Source organism: Sphaeramia orbicularis, chromosome 2 (genome assembly GCF_902148855.1).
Source record: "Sphaeramia orbicularis chromosome 2, fSphaOr1.1, whole genome shotgun sequence".
NCBI lineage: Eukaryota > Metazoa > Chordata > Actinopteri > Kurtiformes > Apogonidae > Sphaeramia > Sphaeramia orbicularis.
The window spans coordinates 83,653-101,479 of NC_043958.1; the positions used below are offsets into that span (position 1 = coordinate 83,653).

The window sequence follows — 17,827 nt, forward strand, 5'->3', positions numbered from 1 at the left end:
ATAATAACATTATATTATTATTATTAGTAGTAGTTGTAGTAGTAGTAGTGTCATCATACAGGATATGTGCTGTCTTCTGTTTTTCATACAACCACAAGACAAGCAGATCCATTCATGTTTTCTTTAGTCAACTGAATCTTAAATAAATAAATAGTAAAATAAAATAAAAAAGAAACTCTCTAAATATAACTTCTTGATGTTTCTAAACTATATGGACATAAACATTGGGACACATCATGTCTACAGCTGTAAGATGTCCTGTTCATGAGAATTTGACACAGAAACATCAATATTTCCTTAAAATTTAAGTGAGATGTGAAGAAAGTAGATGGAGTAATGAGTCATTTTGGAAACAAAGATAACAATTTAGCCCAAACTAACTGTTGCAATGATATCTATCCCATAATATAAAACTCTGTTCTGACATTAGTGCTTATTGTTTTGGATCCCAGACCCCTGTTAGAAAACAAACACCTGGATTCAATGCGTCCACATACTTTTGTCCTTGTAGTGTAGATGACATGCTCTGATGGGTGTGTTCATAATTCCAGGTGGTTGCTGGGTAGTGTAGTCCCCCCCCCTCCCCCCAGAGGAGGTCATTGTGAGGGAGCCCCTGCATTTTAATCTTGGCTCCGTTGGTGTAATTTGAGCGGTGAAGCTGAGCTGAAGCTGTAGATTATTAATGCCTCAGAACATGAGCAGGTAACACAGATGAAGCGCAGAAAAGAAGAATATTAATATTTACAACTCACAAACAAACGTGTGTTCGTGGCGCCCTGGTGTGTGCACAGATCTGAGTCGTGAATCCAGCGGTGTGCGGTGGTCAGTGGTTTTATGCAGGTTTTGGTGGATCTGTCCCCTGAGGTCCTGTCCCGTCCTTGGAGTCTGTAGCTTAACTGACATGATCAAAGTTTGATGAGCAGGGCTTAGTAACATTAGACTAAACAGAAAACATGGTGGCTCGCTGTGGCGGAGCTGTGCGAGTCCTGCCTCCACCTGGCATGTGTGGACGGTGGAGGTCCACGGCCAAATCTGGACGCAACAGTGTCCTGAGACTGTGGAGGACACTGCTTTAATGTGGTCCAACCGGGACAGGAACAGGATCAGAGCCAGAGGTGGAGCTTTATTCTCACTGTAAACAAAAATCTGTCATTTAACAGAATTTTCACTGTTTATTTGACCGAATTTTCCTGTATTTTTAAGATACAGGAAAGTATCAATGAAATGACAAAAACAGACTGTGATTTTACATGTCAAATGGAAAAGAACAGGAAAAACTGTAACTGTGAAGAACCATAATTTTCCATTTTTGAGAATAGACAGTGAAAATTCTGTTAAATTACAGATGTTTTTTACAGTGTACCTGTACAGAATATTCATTTGACTATTACAGATATAAACAGATGTGAGTTTTGAGGACTTGCATCTGACAGACCTGGAGCTTAAACTGATATGTTTTATGTCTAATGATCGTTTATGGTGTTTTACAGACGCTTGGATGTTGGACCTGCAGCCAAATGGACATGGACGGAGTGTGATAAAGACACGAGCCTTAATAGAGTTTACAAAGTGTTAAAGAGGGCCAAACAGGTGACCTGGAGGGAGGAGGGGGAGGAGGGGGAGGGGCCGGACAGCGTCACAGTGAGTGGACTCAGGCTGTGATCAGTGCATCCCAGCATGCACAGGGACGGCAGCTCCCAGGACGGATGATCTGATCAGCAGCGACCACGACCCAGGGATGCACCTGCAACAGGTGAGAGACGCTGATGATACGGTTAAGACCGGTCTGAGCGACCGAGAGTTTATTATGAGGAGGAGGAGACTGACTGTTTCTGTGTTTACATGTACACCTTCAACCCGTAAAGACCCAAACAGCAGCTGGCAAACTCAAACCATCTACTGACCAAAAGACTTGAACCCTTTCATGCACAGCGCTCACTCCAGTGGACAGTTCTTCTCCAGCTGTTCTATCGTATGTTCTTGCGTTTAGTTGTTTTAGTTGCATATCAGACGACACAGTGGACACTTATGCATCGTCCCAGACGGTGCAGTTCATACCGTTGTTCTTTGTAAACCTGATCTGCACTAACATGTTTAAGTGTAAATCAATTGCTAATTGATATTAGACTGTAATTAACAGGGTTTTTTTTTGCATATTATCTCCTTGAAGTCAATAATAACTAGTATTAGAGTATGTTAAAATGTGAGAAAACATCAGATTAGCAGCATTAAAAATGTTTCTATTGCATAGCTTTCCATATCACAAGTCGCTTTTCCATTGGACATCTGCGTAAAACTTTACCGATATTTACTAAATGTCGAAAAAACAGAAGTGTGTAATGTCGGATTTTCAATTAAATCACAAATGCGAGGATTTGCTTATTTATTATTGCGAGATGACATTAGACGTCATTCCATAAACATGGCGATGAAAGTAAATCTGGTGTTGATTTACAGATATATTTATTATTATTATATATTACTCCTCTATCTTGTACTAAATTATAAAATGATGTGGTTTCCTGGTGTGTCCACACATACCGCCACGTTTCCTCTTCTTCTTCTTCACTTGTTGTGACGTCCGTCAACATCCGTTTTTTAATTGACTTGACTCTAGTTGCGAAAAAAGGTCTTTCCATTGCAATTTCTCGTGATATACCATTTGCGCTACACCCAAAAAAACTCCTCTTGCCAGTGCAAAAACTTTTAATCGACAAATGAGACTTTTGGCAAAATTGTCGCTTTTCCATTAGGTCCATTTTTATGTGTAAGTTAAATTTGCACAATTTGAGGGTCAATGGAAAAACAACTACTTTCTGATATGAGGTTTAAAAAAAAATGTTTCGGCTGAGTGGGCATTTTTGTAACTCCTTAAAAAAAACTTGATTGCATTGTTTTTTTCATGCCTGAAGAGGAATAAAAACACAGGAAAAATATCTTGGCTGAGGTTCTCATAATTCATGCATGAAAGGGTTAAGAACTTCACAGCCGACAAACCCGTCCGTATGTTGAAGGGTTTCAGCTAAAATACAGTTTGTCGTCTTTTTGCGGTCATCAGATACGACCCATTTGGACATTCAGAGGCTCCGTAGTTACCGTGGAAACGTCTTAACCCTTGGAGTTTGAAAAAATGACAGTGGATGGACTAGGGGTGTGAGAAAATATCGGATCTGCAATATATCGCAATATTTCATTTCACAATACTGTATGGATATTTTTAGGTATTTATTCAAATGCACATATTGTGGAGGTTCATTTTTGTTTTTTTGTTTTTCTTTATTGTTTATATTTTATTTATTAATATTTAACACTGTTTTATTGAATTTCTTTGTTGGGATCGCACAAAAATCCTGTTCTGATGTTCGTTCTGAACTAATAGAATCTGAACATGTGAACAGGATCTGAAACTGGAATGTCTGTGAAACAGAATTTAAGTTTGAACACAGGAACATTTTGTGATACAGCATTAGATCCTGTTCTGATCAAATAAAAATGTGTTTAGTGTTTGTGAATAGGGATGTAATGATTACCGGTATAACGATAAACCGCGGCAAAATTCCCAACGGTTAGTATTACCGTTTAAATTCTAATTATCATGATAACTGTGTTTGATTACTGCACTTTTAGGGGAAAAAACCCTATGGAAAGATCTGCTTTTATGTCCAATATTAGAGTATAGTTTTAATTTATTACAATTTTAATTTTCTATACCTAATATTTGGAACCAATATTCACTTTTAAAGTCTTTAAAAAGGTTTGTTAAGCATCTTTGTGTTATTTATGCAATAAATTATATATATTTTTCAAATCGGATTTTTTTTTTTTTTTTTTTTTTTTTTTTTTTCTGTCCTTTTGTGTTTTTATAGTAGGTTAAAGTGAAAAAATAATAGACAGATGATACAGATGAAGTTGTGCTGAAAAAACAGATCCTAAACATGGGTATAGTAAACATTTGTTTCTATAGTATATAAAGGCCAAATGAAAAGGACTGAAAAACAGACAGAACAGACTCAGACCACTAAGGGTTAATATTGGAATGTTTCTGACACAGAAGGGACAGTGGGACTATTATTATTATTATTATTTTTTTTTTTTTTTTCAAAGTACAACTTGGTTAAATTCTTTCAGTGTGTGTATCAGTATTTTTTGAACATTTTGAGCACAATTTCAATAATACCAAGATAATAATGATAACGGTGATAATTTTGGTCATAATAACTGTGATTATGAAATTTTCATATCGTTACATCCCTATTTGTAAATATTTCTGGTGTAATTCAGTTGTTCAAGGAAATAGTCATTTAAAGAAAGAAACAAATAAAAAAATTGCCTTTTTAACAGTATCATGATATATCGTATGGTGATCGTAGTATTGTGATTTGTATTGTGTCTCCAGATTCTTGCTGATACACAGCCCTAGGATGGACACGTTTGTTTTAGGTTCAGTTTGCTGAAAAAGTTGCATTTTCTTCAGTTTTTCTCTGCTTTGATAGAAGAACCTTTGAATTTACTCTGAGCTTCCGTGATTATCTATGAGGATGATGATGATGATGAAGAGGATGAGGATGATGATGGTGATGATGGGTTTAGATGTAGTTTGGGGTTTACGTGTTCTACCCTGTACAGTTTAGTCCCTATTTGTTTGTTTTTATTTCTGGTTGCACAGTGGTGATACAAACATTCCAAAGGTGCTCTGACCAGTTATTCCATGTTATTTATTTTAATGTGATAAATCGCAGATGAAGGAAATATATCTGGTTATGAATCTGACACTAAAAGTAAGGAAAGGGCAGGACTAGATAAGCCTTTGCTTCTCAAACTGTGTTTATGAGTTGATACATGTGTACATTTATGTTAAATTATTTATATTTTTTTTCTGTTGATGGGTGCATATGTAATTGACTTCTTGGTTTTATTGTTTTTTTTTAGTTCTTTTTTCTTTCTTTTTTTTTAACTTCAAAGTTTGAGACAGAATAAACAAAAAAATGATCAGTGAATTAAATACAGGAAAATACCTGATTTTCACTGAAAAAATGCTAAATTACACAAGATTCTAGTAAAACAAATGGTGAAGAAAGGTTCAGTAGAGGCTGCGGAGCTGCCACTGGGTCTTCATGGGTTCATATGTCACATTTAACTGGAGTAAAAAATAGGTTCATGATATTATGACATAAATAGCCTTGAAATGTTACTGTCGAACATGTAGGACTCACACTAGTCCAGACGGAGTATTATACTTTTACAATCCTGTAACTCTGCTGTAGTCTGGCATTTCATCCAGACGGCAATTTATATACTTATATTATCTGTATATTTAAATACTAATGTAACAATTTATTCTGTTATACATTGTGTTTTTTCATGCATTTTGTTTGTGTATTTCTATTTCCTGTCAGTTATTCAGTATATTTCCTGTTTTTGTGCATAATGCTGTATTTTCTTAGAAACTGTATTACACATGTGATTCAGTGGAAGGTCATTTTCTTCATATGTGTGTATTATCTGTAAACCGGATTATATATTCATAGGAATTGATTGTTGTGAAGAAAATGACAGTGGTTTTATTGAATAGAACAGAACAGAACAGAATAGAATAGAATAGAATACAATGAACAGTACAGGCAAAAGCATGAACAAAAATGAACACAAATAAGCAACAAAATGAACAAAAAGAACTAAATAATAAACAAAATTAATAGAAATGGACAAAACAATGGAAAATATGTCAGCTTGATGAATATGTCATTAAAGAAGGTTAAAAAAAATTAGAATACATATAAAAAGATAGAATAGAATAGAACAAAATAAAATAGAATAGAACAGAATGGAATAGAATAGAATAGGTTGAACAAAACAGGCAAAAACATGAACAAAAATTAACATAAATAAGCACCAAAATGAACAAAAAGAACTAAATAATAAACAAAATTAATAGAAATGGATAAAATAATGGAAAATATGTCAGCTTGATGAATACATCAATTTAAAAAAAAGGTAAAAAAAGAAAAAACATTTAATAAGATACAATAGAATAGAACAGAATAGCCTTTATTGTCATTGTCCTACTCCAGTCAGTGTAACAATATTAATAAAACACTAATATGTAAGAAAATGAGTAAAATTACAAAAACTAAAAAGTAAAATCAGAAAATATACTGTAACATTTTGACAAAAACTACATAAGAGTAGAAATAAAGTAGAATAAAACAGAAATAGACTTAAATATGTTCAGAGTGTATTAATAATATTCAGCGTTTGTGTATTTGTGCAGTGAATTGTTGAAGTTCCCAGTGAAAGGAATGCTGTGACCAAAGCAGGGATTTGGGGGGAGATAAGGTGGCTCAACCAGGCTCAACCAAAACTGCAGGACCGGACAGAACGCTGTGAAAACATTCCACAGCAGCACAAAAAAAAAAAAAAAAAAAAAAAAAAAAAAAGAGACAGCCTCCAGAGGCGTAAACACACTGAGGATGGGGGTGAAATAATGAAGCTGCTGGTGCCGCATTCACGCCAAATATGACGTCAAATAATAAGAGAATAACCTGTAAATAATGACAAATATGAATGAACCTGCCTCCGTTTATCATGTACACACATACATGAACACAGTGGATCTGAAATACACCAAACATTTAATAAAAGACCGAATATTAGGACAGTTACACTCATTTATATGAACACATTTCAGGTTCTTCACATTTTTATTATTTACAGCCCAATTTCATTTCAAGTGGGGCAGACCGGGAAAGTAATAATATAGTTACAAAATGTACAAATATGAACAAAATGAACAACAGCAAAACAGTCCCAATAATAAACAAAAAAACTGAGAAACATCAGAAAAATTCGGTTAAAGTTGTACTTATTTTCCTTTAGTCATTTCAGGTTGTTTATATTTGTTCAGGTTATTCACGTTTTTATTATTTACAGCCCAATTTTATTTCAGGTGGGGCAGACTGGGAAAATAATGACATAATTATGAAATCTACAAATATGAACAAAAGGAACAACAGCAAAACAGTCACAATAATAAACAAAACAATTGAGAAAAATTAGAAAAATGATGTTAGACGTGTCAGATCGTTCATATTTGTTCAAGTTATTCATATTTTTTGTAAAAGAATAGTTTGTAAATATAACCATTTTCTTTTTTTTGCACTAAAACCAAGAGAAAAGTTTGTATTTGTCATTATTTATGGGTTATTCTGTTCTTATTTGACTGGTTCTGATCCACTTTAGATCATATCAGTCTGAATGTGGAACCTGAACTAAAATAAGTTTAACATCCTCTGCTTGTTAACCCATAAAGACCTAGTGCTGTTTTTTCTTAAGTGATTAATCACCATTTATTCAAATATTATCCTCTGTATTTAGCATTTTTCAAGTGTGATTCGGGTATTTTCCTGTATTTAATTCACTGGTTTTAATCAGTGAATTAAATACATAATAAATGTAGATGTTCATTAAAGCTCAGATTAATGTTGAAGGTTATTATATCAAAAACAGAGAAAACTGATGAAAAATATTGTTTTTTTTCTGCAAAATCCACTGTCGTTAATCCAACTCCATGGGTTTTACTGGTGAATCAGTGCTGTAGAAGATGGCTGTGTTTCCATGGTAACTACGGAGCCTCTGAACATGATTTTACACCATTTATTGACATGTATTGATAGGATTAATGGACTGACAGGTATGAAACGTGTCATAGACTGGAAAAAATCTACATCTGCCCCAGTGTGTTTGTGTCATTTCTGTTCCAAATATCTGATCACATTTCAAATCAGAATCACCTCCAGAGGAACTGAACACAGAGACACAAGAACTGATTTACAGACAACAGATCTGAAAAAAGAGTTACACTGATCTGAACAACAGCATTCACACTGGTTCCACTGGCAGAGCTTTTTTTTGCTTAAGTCCACTTTTTTTTTTTTTGCTTAATTCAAGGCTTTTTTTTTGTTAATTAAAGTTTTTTTTTTGTTGCTTAATTCAAGATTTTTTTTTTTGCTAAATTCAAGATTTTTTTTTTGCTTAATTTCAGATTTTTTTTTGCAGTATTCAAGATTTTTTTTTTTGCTTAATTCAAGATTTTTTTGCTTAATTCAAGATTTTTTGCTTAATTCAAGATTTTTTTTGCTTAATTCAAGACATATTTTTTTTGGTTAAAGTTTTTTTTGTTGCTTAATTCAAGATTTTTTTTTGCTTAATTCAAGATTTTTTTTTTTGCTTAATTTCAGATTTTTTTTTTTTTTTTTTTGCTGTATTCAAGATTTGTTTTTTTGCTTAATTCAAGATTTTTTTTGCTTAATTCAAGACATTTTTTTGGGTTAAAGTTTTTTTTTGCTTAATTCAAGATTTTTTTTTGCTTAATTCAAGATTTTTTTGTCTTAATTCAAGGTTTTCCTAATTCAAGATTTTTTGGCATAATTCAATATTTTTTTCAATATTTTTTTTGCATAATTCAAGATTTCTTTTGCTTAATTCAAGATTTTTTTTCTCTTAATTAAAGATTTTTTTTTTTATCTTAATCCAAGCTTTTTTTTGCATAATTCAAGATTTTTTGGTTTAATTCAAGATTTTTTGGTCTAAACTCAAGATCTTTTGCATAATTCAAGTTTTGTTTTTTTTTGTGCTTTTGTCAAGATTATTATTTTTTTTTAATCTTAATTCAGGCAAATAAATCTGCCAGTGGAACAAGAGAAAATGATCTTGGTAAGATTTAGATTTTTTTTCCAGTGTATCGGTGAATGGTTTTTCGTTGCCGGTGGACGTTTGGCTCTTTAAGGGTTAGTCTTCAGTGTGATTTTTTGTATTTCAAGGCAGGGATTGGACTTTTTCTTTTTTTTTTTTTTTCAGACCGTATGTTTGACACCCCAGGATTAAAATGATCGTCTTCTTGGATGTGTGACTCATCACTTAGAGCGCAGATCAGATCTTAAAGAGCTGCCATTTCATCCATTTTAAATGCGTCCATTAAAGCTTTAGCGCGTCGTGTCACAGTGAAACACTATATAATTGACCACAAACCGGCCTCATACAACCTTCACTGAACCAAGACTCGATCAAACATCAACCGCTGCACACGTCCTCTGACCAGCTGCAGGGCCTTTTACAGAAGATTTATTCATATCGCAAAAATGACGTGATAAATTTAACCACCGAGGCACAGGACAAGCCAGTGGAACAGGAATCAAACTCTGTTTTTTTTTTTTTTTTTCTCCAAAGTTTTTTTTATTGAATTTTTATATTGTAAGAACCATACCTGTACAATTGAATGTACATAAAATATAACAACAGAGTTATGTACCCACATATCCAAAATGAATACAGAAAATAAAATAAATATATACTGTATATATCCTTAGTTGCAATGAAAAGTTGTTTGTGTCAATCGTCTTTTATTTTATAATAAGACAGACTAACACATTAATAATAATAATGTGTAAAATAAATAAATAAATGAATGAATAAATAAATACATAAATGAATGTAGACCAGTGTTGTAATATTATCTTCTGAATTTTGCATTTTTTCAATGAAAATCTTGTATTTTCCATATTTAATTCACTGATCATGTAAATGTTTGTTAAAGCTCAGAGTAAAGGTGAGGGTTATTCTATCAGAAACAAAGAAAACTGAACAAAAACGTGACTTTTTCTGTCAAATCTCTCATTAACTGAACCTAAACCCAGTGTGTCCATCCACTGTCATTGATCCAACTCCATGGGTTTGACTGGAGAATTAATGTTTACATTTTTATTCATTGTGTTCATTTTATTGCTTATTTTCTTCATGTTATTTATTATTTTGTACATTTTCTTATTCGCTTTTCTCATTTTGTTGATTTTAGTTATTATTTTATTTTTTTGTTCATTTTCTTGCCTTTTTTTCTTATATTTTTTTCTTACATTTTGTTCACTTTGTGGCTTATTTTGTCAGTGTTACTTATTGCTTTGCTGATTTATTATTAATTTTTGTTCATTTTGTTCATTACTTTGGCCATTTTTGTTCATTTTGTTGCATACTTAATTTTTTTTTACTTTATTTTACTCATTCTTTTGCTTATTTTTCCAAATTGTTTATTATTTTGAAGGGTTTTTTTAAATTCATTTTTGTCCATTTTCTCCACTGGCATTGATCCAACTCCATGGGTTTTACTGGTGAATCAATGTTGTAGAAGATGACGGTGTTTCCACGGTAACTACGCAGCTTCGGAACGTCCAAATGGGTCATATCTGATGACCCTGAAAAGATGAAGAACTGTATTTTACACCAATTATTGACATGAATTGGTTGGATTAGTGGACCAACAGGAATTAAACAGTTTAGATCAGTAGATGGTTTTGGTCTCCAAAAAATGCCCTGCTAGAAAGAAGCCTAATATTCCTAAATCTGGTGAAATTGGCTAACGTTGAGCAAAAAAAAATTCTGCAGATGGGGTAAGAAAAACATTTTTGGCTAGAATTCATAAAGCAAACAAAAAAGTCTATCAACTAAAAAACTATATAGTGCCTTAAAACTCGACAAAAATGCGAGAATTTTAGCAAACAGTGCTTAGTAAAAGAAATAAAATCACATTGATAGTAACTGGAAATTCTTATTAAGAAAAAGTTAGATCAATTTTTTTTTTTTTTTTAAATAAGAATATTTTTCTTATGCAAAAATTTCTTGGCAAGTTGTTTTTCCTATTTAGATGAAAAATAAGACAAATATTCTAGAAATAAGGCTTTTTTTCACTTTCTTAGGAATCATTTTTTGTAGTGATGTTTGGGTCTTTAAGGATTAGAAATAATCATTGAAATATGAAATGTTGAAGACTGATGAGGATGTTTTAGTCGCTGACGGTCACTTCTGGATGCACTCAACCTCTTCGATCATTACTTTATTTATAGTGCACTGCGTGGCTTCAGTGTATTATTCATCAGTGTTAAATCAGCTGTGTAACGTCTGCTTTAACTTCTTTTTCTTTGTTGTAGATGGCAGTGTGAGAAGACAACGAATGGCTTCCACAGGGAGTGGCATCCGTGAGTTCACAATCACATTGTTGTTGAACTATAAAACACTAAACTGAGGAACACAGAAACAAGTCAAACTCCTCTGGTTTCATGAGAAAGTATGAAACAAGCAGATGAGTGTGAATATATAATAATCAGACTGTAGCTCTAATGCACAGGGGCAGTGAGACGCCTCCTCTCAGTCTTGTTGCTGACCTTCGTGCAGACAGTAATAATATGGGACATGCTTTCAGTTGCCTCTAGTGCAGGGGTGTCAAACATACGGCTCACGGGCCAACAGCGGCCCGGCAAATGGTCCATGAGTGGGTGTATGTACAGGTGGGGAAATATGTCTGCGGTTATTAATGGGGATGTTTATGTGTTTTGCAATGCTTTATAAAATCTCCTTTAATTAAAGGGTTAAAAGATGTAAAATGAATGATTATTTGATCTGTATGATTAGGGCTGACCTTGATTTACAAAAATAAAATCAAATTAGAGCAGAAAAATAATTAAGTATATAATAGTTAATAGTTTGATTTATAGGTGTGCCATTTTACGCACACTTGGTGACAGATGCTAGTATTTTTGAAAATTTGACCTAGCGACAAAAATAATAATGCAAATTAACTGATGTTGGAGTTAATCATTGAGATATGCCAGGATGAAAAAATCAAATAATATGTGATCCACTTTTTATGGAGTATATTGAAAAAAATAATGTTTTGTGTTTTTTGCATCTAAAAAAATGGTTTGTTTCAATTACAAACACAGCATTTAAAGGGTTAAAAAATGTGACAATTATTGAGTATTTGGTATTTTTATTCACGGCTGAAGTTGATGAAATAGAAAAAAGTGTAAAAAAATTAAAAACAAACTGTATGAAATTTTTGTTGACATTATTCCACAAGAGTGCTAAAAAGGCACACTTGGTGCTTAGTAAGGGCCTTGGAGGACAGGATACCAGAGGGTTAAATAAATGTTATTAAAAAAAAATTTAAGAAAAAAACAGTAAATGGTCCAATCCGGCCCATGGGATGAATTCACAAAGTACAAAAATTACACCTCCCACCCTTTCAACAAACTGTTTTCCCTCCTGCCCTCAGGGAAACGCTTCCAGAGCCTGAGGTGCAAAACTGCCAGATTTTTAAATAGTTTTTATCCAACTGCCATAAGACTGAGGAGGTGAAGTGCAATACAGAATGAGCAATAATAGGTGCAATAGTGACCCCCCATCGTGCAATATTTTTTTACCTTTACTAACTTATTCATTCATTTATTTATTTATTTGTATTAGTGCAGTTTTTAATATTTTATCATATATATGGGTTGCTTTTAGTTGGTGTTTTAAAAAAAAAAAAAAATCGATACAGTATTGCGAAATGAAATATCGCAATATATTGCAGAACTGATATTTTCTTACACCCCTAGTACTGATGCATGCTGGGTATATTTCCCATGTTTGTCAAAGCGTGTACTAAATGAAGTCCCTTTCAGAGTGTAAGTATCCGTCTGTCTGTGCAGGACTCCAGGGGGACGATAACCTCCAGTCCATGCTGGTGGGGACAGTGATGAGGAAAATCAAGTCACGGACCTGGAAGAAGCAGCGCTACTTCAAACTGCAGGACGACTGCATGACCATCTGGTACAAGTCCAAAAAAGCTGGCAATGCCCACTCCACATGTAAGGAAAACTTCCACAGTGACTCTAGACTCAGGTTTATTATCATTTAAACCATGTGATGTGATTAGAACAGTAGACAAACGGGTCCCCAGGTCGAAATGTATGCAGCACGTATAGGACTGAAAAGAAGGAAGAGCTCAAATAGAATAGAATGGAATAAAAACTATGATAAATCCTCTAAAATAAAATAAAAATCAACTCTACACTGTAAAAAAAAAAAAAAAAGTAAAAAAACAGTAATATCCTGGCAGCAGGGATGCCGAAAAATACTATTAAACAATGGAAAATAACTATTTCATAAAAATACGGGAATTTTCCACAATTAAAATACAATTTTTTGCCCTAACTTTACATGAGATTTTGCAAATTTTTTTTTACTTTTTAATGTTTAATAAAGAATATTTACATGTATTAAACAATCCAATTTCTTATAAATATATATATAAATAATTTTCAGTGAGACTCAGTTGTCCAATCCACTGATAAGAACTGTATTTGGACAGTTTATCAGTGCTTATACATGTTATACATTCACAAAAATACATTCATTCAACATTTTTGTTGTGAAACCTCCTGTAATTACACAAGATATTTGTCAATGAACAAACAAGTCTGGTTCAACTGACAGAACTAATACTTCTGTTACTGTTAACTGTCAGTAATTTTATCTGGTTTTATTATTATTATTTTATTACAGTATTAAACTTTAAATTAACAGTTTAATCTCATAAATAGAAAATAAATATTTGTGAAATTATGATACATTTGCAAATGTATTTTAACTGTATTTTTCTGTGAAAAAAGAAAAAAAAAAAAAAAAGAAATTTTATGATAAACTGCGATAAACCACTATCTATCTGACTTCATTATTTTGTTCTTTTTGTTCATTGTGCGAAGTATTTATGTTTATTTTTGTTCATTTTCTTGGCCATTTTGGTCAATTTTTATTAATTTTATTTCATTTTTGTTAATTTTTCATAGATTTTTTTTGCATCTTTGTCCATTTTGTTCCTTATTTTGTTCATGTTTTACTTGTTTTGTTGCTATCTATCTATCTATCTATCTATCTATCTATCTATCTATCTATCTATCTATCTATCTATCTATCTATCTATCTATCTATCTATCTATCTATCTATCTATTCCTGAAAAAAGAAACTAAAACAACTCAAAGTTCATGTGGAAAATGGTCAAACAGTGTCCATAAGGTTCCATCTTTAATGTACATTTGTATGTTTGGTGTTTACATGTTAATATTTGAATGTTTCTGCAACAAAAAGTACATTGTGCCTGTTATTTATTTGTTTTTTTGTTGGTTTCTTTTTTTCCAAAATACAACTTGGTTACATTATTTCAGTGTGTGTATAAGTATAAATACTGCGATAATAATGATAACCGTGATAATTTTGGTCACAATAACCGTGATATGAAATTTTCACATCGTTACATCCCTACCTATAATACAAAAAACAAAACAGTAGATGTACTGCACCTGACATCGTTACCATCACAGTCAATTAAAAACTAGTATTTTGCCAGTTTTCGTGTTGACGTCGTTGCTTTTCGTCTCTTTGTGCTCAGTTTCAGTCGGTGATGTGGAGGCTGTGCGGGAGGGCCATCAGTCGGAGGTGCTGCTCAGTATCGCAGATGAGTTCCCCGCAGACCGATGCTTCACACTGGTCTTCCGTGGTCGCCGGGGCAACCTGGACCTGGTGGCCGAGTCGGCCGAGGAGGCTCAGTCGTGGATCAGAGGCATGAGGAAGCTGATTGAAAACCTGGAAAACATGGGCGAGAGGGAGAGACTCGACCAGTATCCTTCAGACTGCGCTCCGATTGAATCTGACAGATGAATGTTTGTCTTATGGACAGTTTATAAACGACCCAGTATGGAGGTGAGCATTTAACCCATAAAGGCCCAAACATCTACTGCCGAACAAAACCATCTACTGATCTAAACTGTTCAGCTCCTGTTGATCCACTAATCCGATCAAGCCATGTCAATAATTGGTGTCAAATACAGTTCTTCATCTTTTCATGGTCATCAGATATGACCCATTTGGACGTTCAGAGGCTCTGTAGTTACCGTGGAAACACCGTCATCTTCTACAACATCCATTCACCAGTAAAACCCATGGAGTTGGATCAATGACAGTGGATAAAATGAACAAAAATGAATTAAAAAAAAAAAAAAAAAGTGGAAAAATAACCAAAAGAATGAGTAAAATAAAGTAAAAATGAATCAAATAAGCAATAAAATGATCAAAAACAGCCAAAGTAATGAATAAAATGGACAAAAATTAATAATAAGTTGACAATATAATAAGTCACATTGACAAAATGAGCCACAAAGTGAACACAATTGAAGAAATTTTTTTTTTAAAAAAGGCAAGAAAATGAAGGAAAAATATGATAATAAGAAATAATAGGAAAATGTACAAAATAATAAATAACATGGAGAAAATAAGCAATAAAATGAATACAAATGTAAACATTGATTCACCAGTCAAACCCATGGAGCTGGATCAATGACAGTGGATGGACACACTGGGTTTATGTTCAATTAATGAGAGATTTAACTGAAAAAGTCACTTTTTCTTCAGTTTTATCTGTTTTTGATATAAAACTCTTCAACTTTAATCTGAGCTTTTATGAACATTTACATGATCAGTGAATTAAATGTATGAAAATACCAGATTTTCACTGAAAAAATGCATATTGTAGAGGATAATATTATAATAAATGGTGATAAACTACTTAGGAAAGACAAAAAGTCATTTGGAAGTTGTGACAAAAATAGTTGTGGGTCTTTTTTCTGTCTGTTTTCAATATTCAGTCATTAATCAAACATTTGTCAGCAGTTCATAGGCACTTTTAATTGTGTTTAAGCCAAATTACCACGTTTTTTTCCATTGTGTTTTCTAACAGTTCTCAGTGAGTGCTTTTATTTTTGATTCTCCAAATAAACCAGTGTTGTTCCTTAAGTGTTTTCCCAGATGGATTAGTGACTGGTTCAAGAAGGCCGACAAGAACAATGACGGACGAATGAACTTCAAGGAAGTGCGAGACCTGCTGAAGATGATGAATGTGGACATGAACGAGCACCACGCTCACCGACTCTTTACAGTAAGAGCCTGTCATCAAACATGTTCATACTGGGATTCAACCTGCACAGACATCTATGACTCTCTGAGTTTTATTATGTATCACTGGCCGATCGACAACGAGCTGATGTGAAGGCGCTGTGGTTGTCGTCGTCTTTGTGGGCAAGTACTGCAAAGAACTTCTGGTCAGATTTATTGTGAAATTTTTGTGTGGCTTCCTTTGGACAATGTCTACAAAGTTTATTCACAGTTTTGAGAAATTTTGTTTATTTGAAATATTAAAAATATGCCTTTACTTATAATCATCTATATTCTGCTGGTTTCTAACATGTAAATGGTTCCAGATATCAGTCTAGTTCCTATTGATCACCAATAGAAGTCATATATGGACTTTAATTCGGGTCCATGACCTTTGACCTTGAATGACCTTGAAGGGTCAAACACAAGGTCACCAATGTCTAGATTTCACCAGTCTTCTCTGAAACCACTGGTCAGGTTCATCTTCCATGGGACAGAGTTTCTAAAGTTTGTTCACAGTTTTGACAAATTTTGATTTATTGATTTTTTTTTTTTAAATTACTAATAATGTGTATATATATATATATATATATATATATATATATATATATATATTTCATACCAACTGAGGAATGCTGTATAAAAAAGAAAAAAACAAAAAGCTCATGGTTTACTAAAGGAATAATAAATGCTTGTAAAAAAATAATCTCTGTAAATTGTTCAAGATAAAAACCAAAGAAGCAGAACAAAGATACAAGGTTTACAGAAATAAATTAACAGACATAAGAAGAACTAGCAAAAAGCTATACAGTATTATAACAGATTATTATATGAAAGTAAGAACAATATAAAAGGGACGTGGGATATACTGAACAACTGAATTAAACAGGGATCTTCTAAGGCAACATATCCTGATTACTTCATTGACAAGAATGGTGTAAATCATAATATGAATAACATAGCTAACAGTTTTAATAGTTTTTTTGCAAATATTGGCCCCGAGTTGGCCGCAGGAATTCCAGACCAACTGACCAATATGATAAAACTATTAAAAGAAATCAATGCTCAATTTTCCTCTCTGCAACAAGTGAGCAGGAGGTGATAAACACTGTTCTGAAGTGTAAAAGTAAGTTATCTACTGACTGTCAGGACACTGACATGATGGTTGTTAAAAAAGTCATACATGGCACTGCCAAACCTCTAACCCATATTTGTAATTTATCATTCCAATCTGGTTGTTTCCCAAATAAAATGAAAATAGCAAAGGTCATTAACATATAATGTGTTGTTTCCATTTAATTTCTGCAGTCCTTTATATAATTCAGAAACAGGTTTACTTGGCAGACCTTTGTAGGCATCTGTGAACATTTTTATGAAGTCAGCCCCAATACTTGAAATCCCTTTTCGTATTTCTGTATTGTGAAAATGTTATACTTGTAGTAGGGATGTAACGATATGAAAATTTCATATCACAGTTATTGTGACCAAAATTATCACGGTTATCATTATTATTGCGGTATAGTTGAAATGTGCTCAAAATGTTCAAAAAATACTGATACACACACTGAAATAATTTAGCAAAGTTCTATTAAAAAAACCCAAATAAAATAAAAGGCACAATGTCCCTTCTGTGTCAGAAACATTCCAATATTAACCCTTAGTGGTCTGAGTCTATTCTGTCTGTTTTTCAGTCCTTTTGATTTGGCCTTTATATACTATAGAAACAAATGTTTACTGTACCCATGTTTGGGATCTGTTTTTTCAGCACAACTTCATCTATATCATCTGTCTATTATTTTTTCACTTTAACCTACTATAAAAACACAAAAAGAATATAAAATCCAATTTGAAAAATGTATATACTTTATTGCATAAATAACACACAGATGCTTAACGAACCTTTTCAAAGACTTTAAAAGTGAATATTGGTTCCAAATATTAGGTATAGAAAATTAAAATTGTAATAAATTAAAACTATACTCAAATATTTGACATAAAAGCAGATTTTTACCCCTAAAAGTTTTTCCCCTA

General features: G+C 32.9%; 1 protein-coding gene across 1 annotated transcript in view; it reads left to right on the forward strand.

Moving 5' to 3' along the window:
- Positions 1 to 1,617: 1,617 nt before the first annotated feature.
- plcd4a (phospholipase C, delta 4a) overlaps positions 1,618 to 17,827 on the forward strand; it is a 44,189-nt gene continuing 27,979 nt past the window's right edge. The window contains exons 1-5 of the mRNA XM_030157262.1: positions 1,618 to 1,753; positions 10,977 to 11,024; positions 12,519 to 12,677; positions 14,259 to 14,487; positions 15,671 to 15,800. Of these exons, the coding sequence (XP_030013122.1) occupies positions 11,000 to 11,024; positions 12,519 to 12,677; positions 14,259 to 14,487; positions 15,671 to 15,800 (543 nt within the window). The 5' untranslated portion in view covers positions 1,618 to 1,753; positions 10,977 to 10,999. The remainder of the gene's footprint in view (positions 1,754 to 10,976; positions 11,025 to 12,518; positions 12,678 to 14,258; positions 14,488 to 15,670; positions 15,801 to 17,827) is intronic.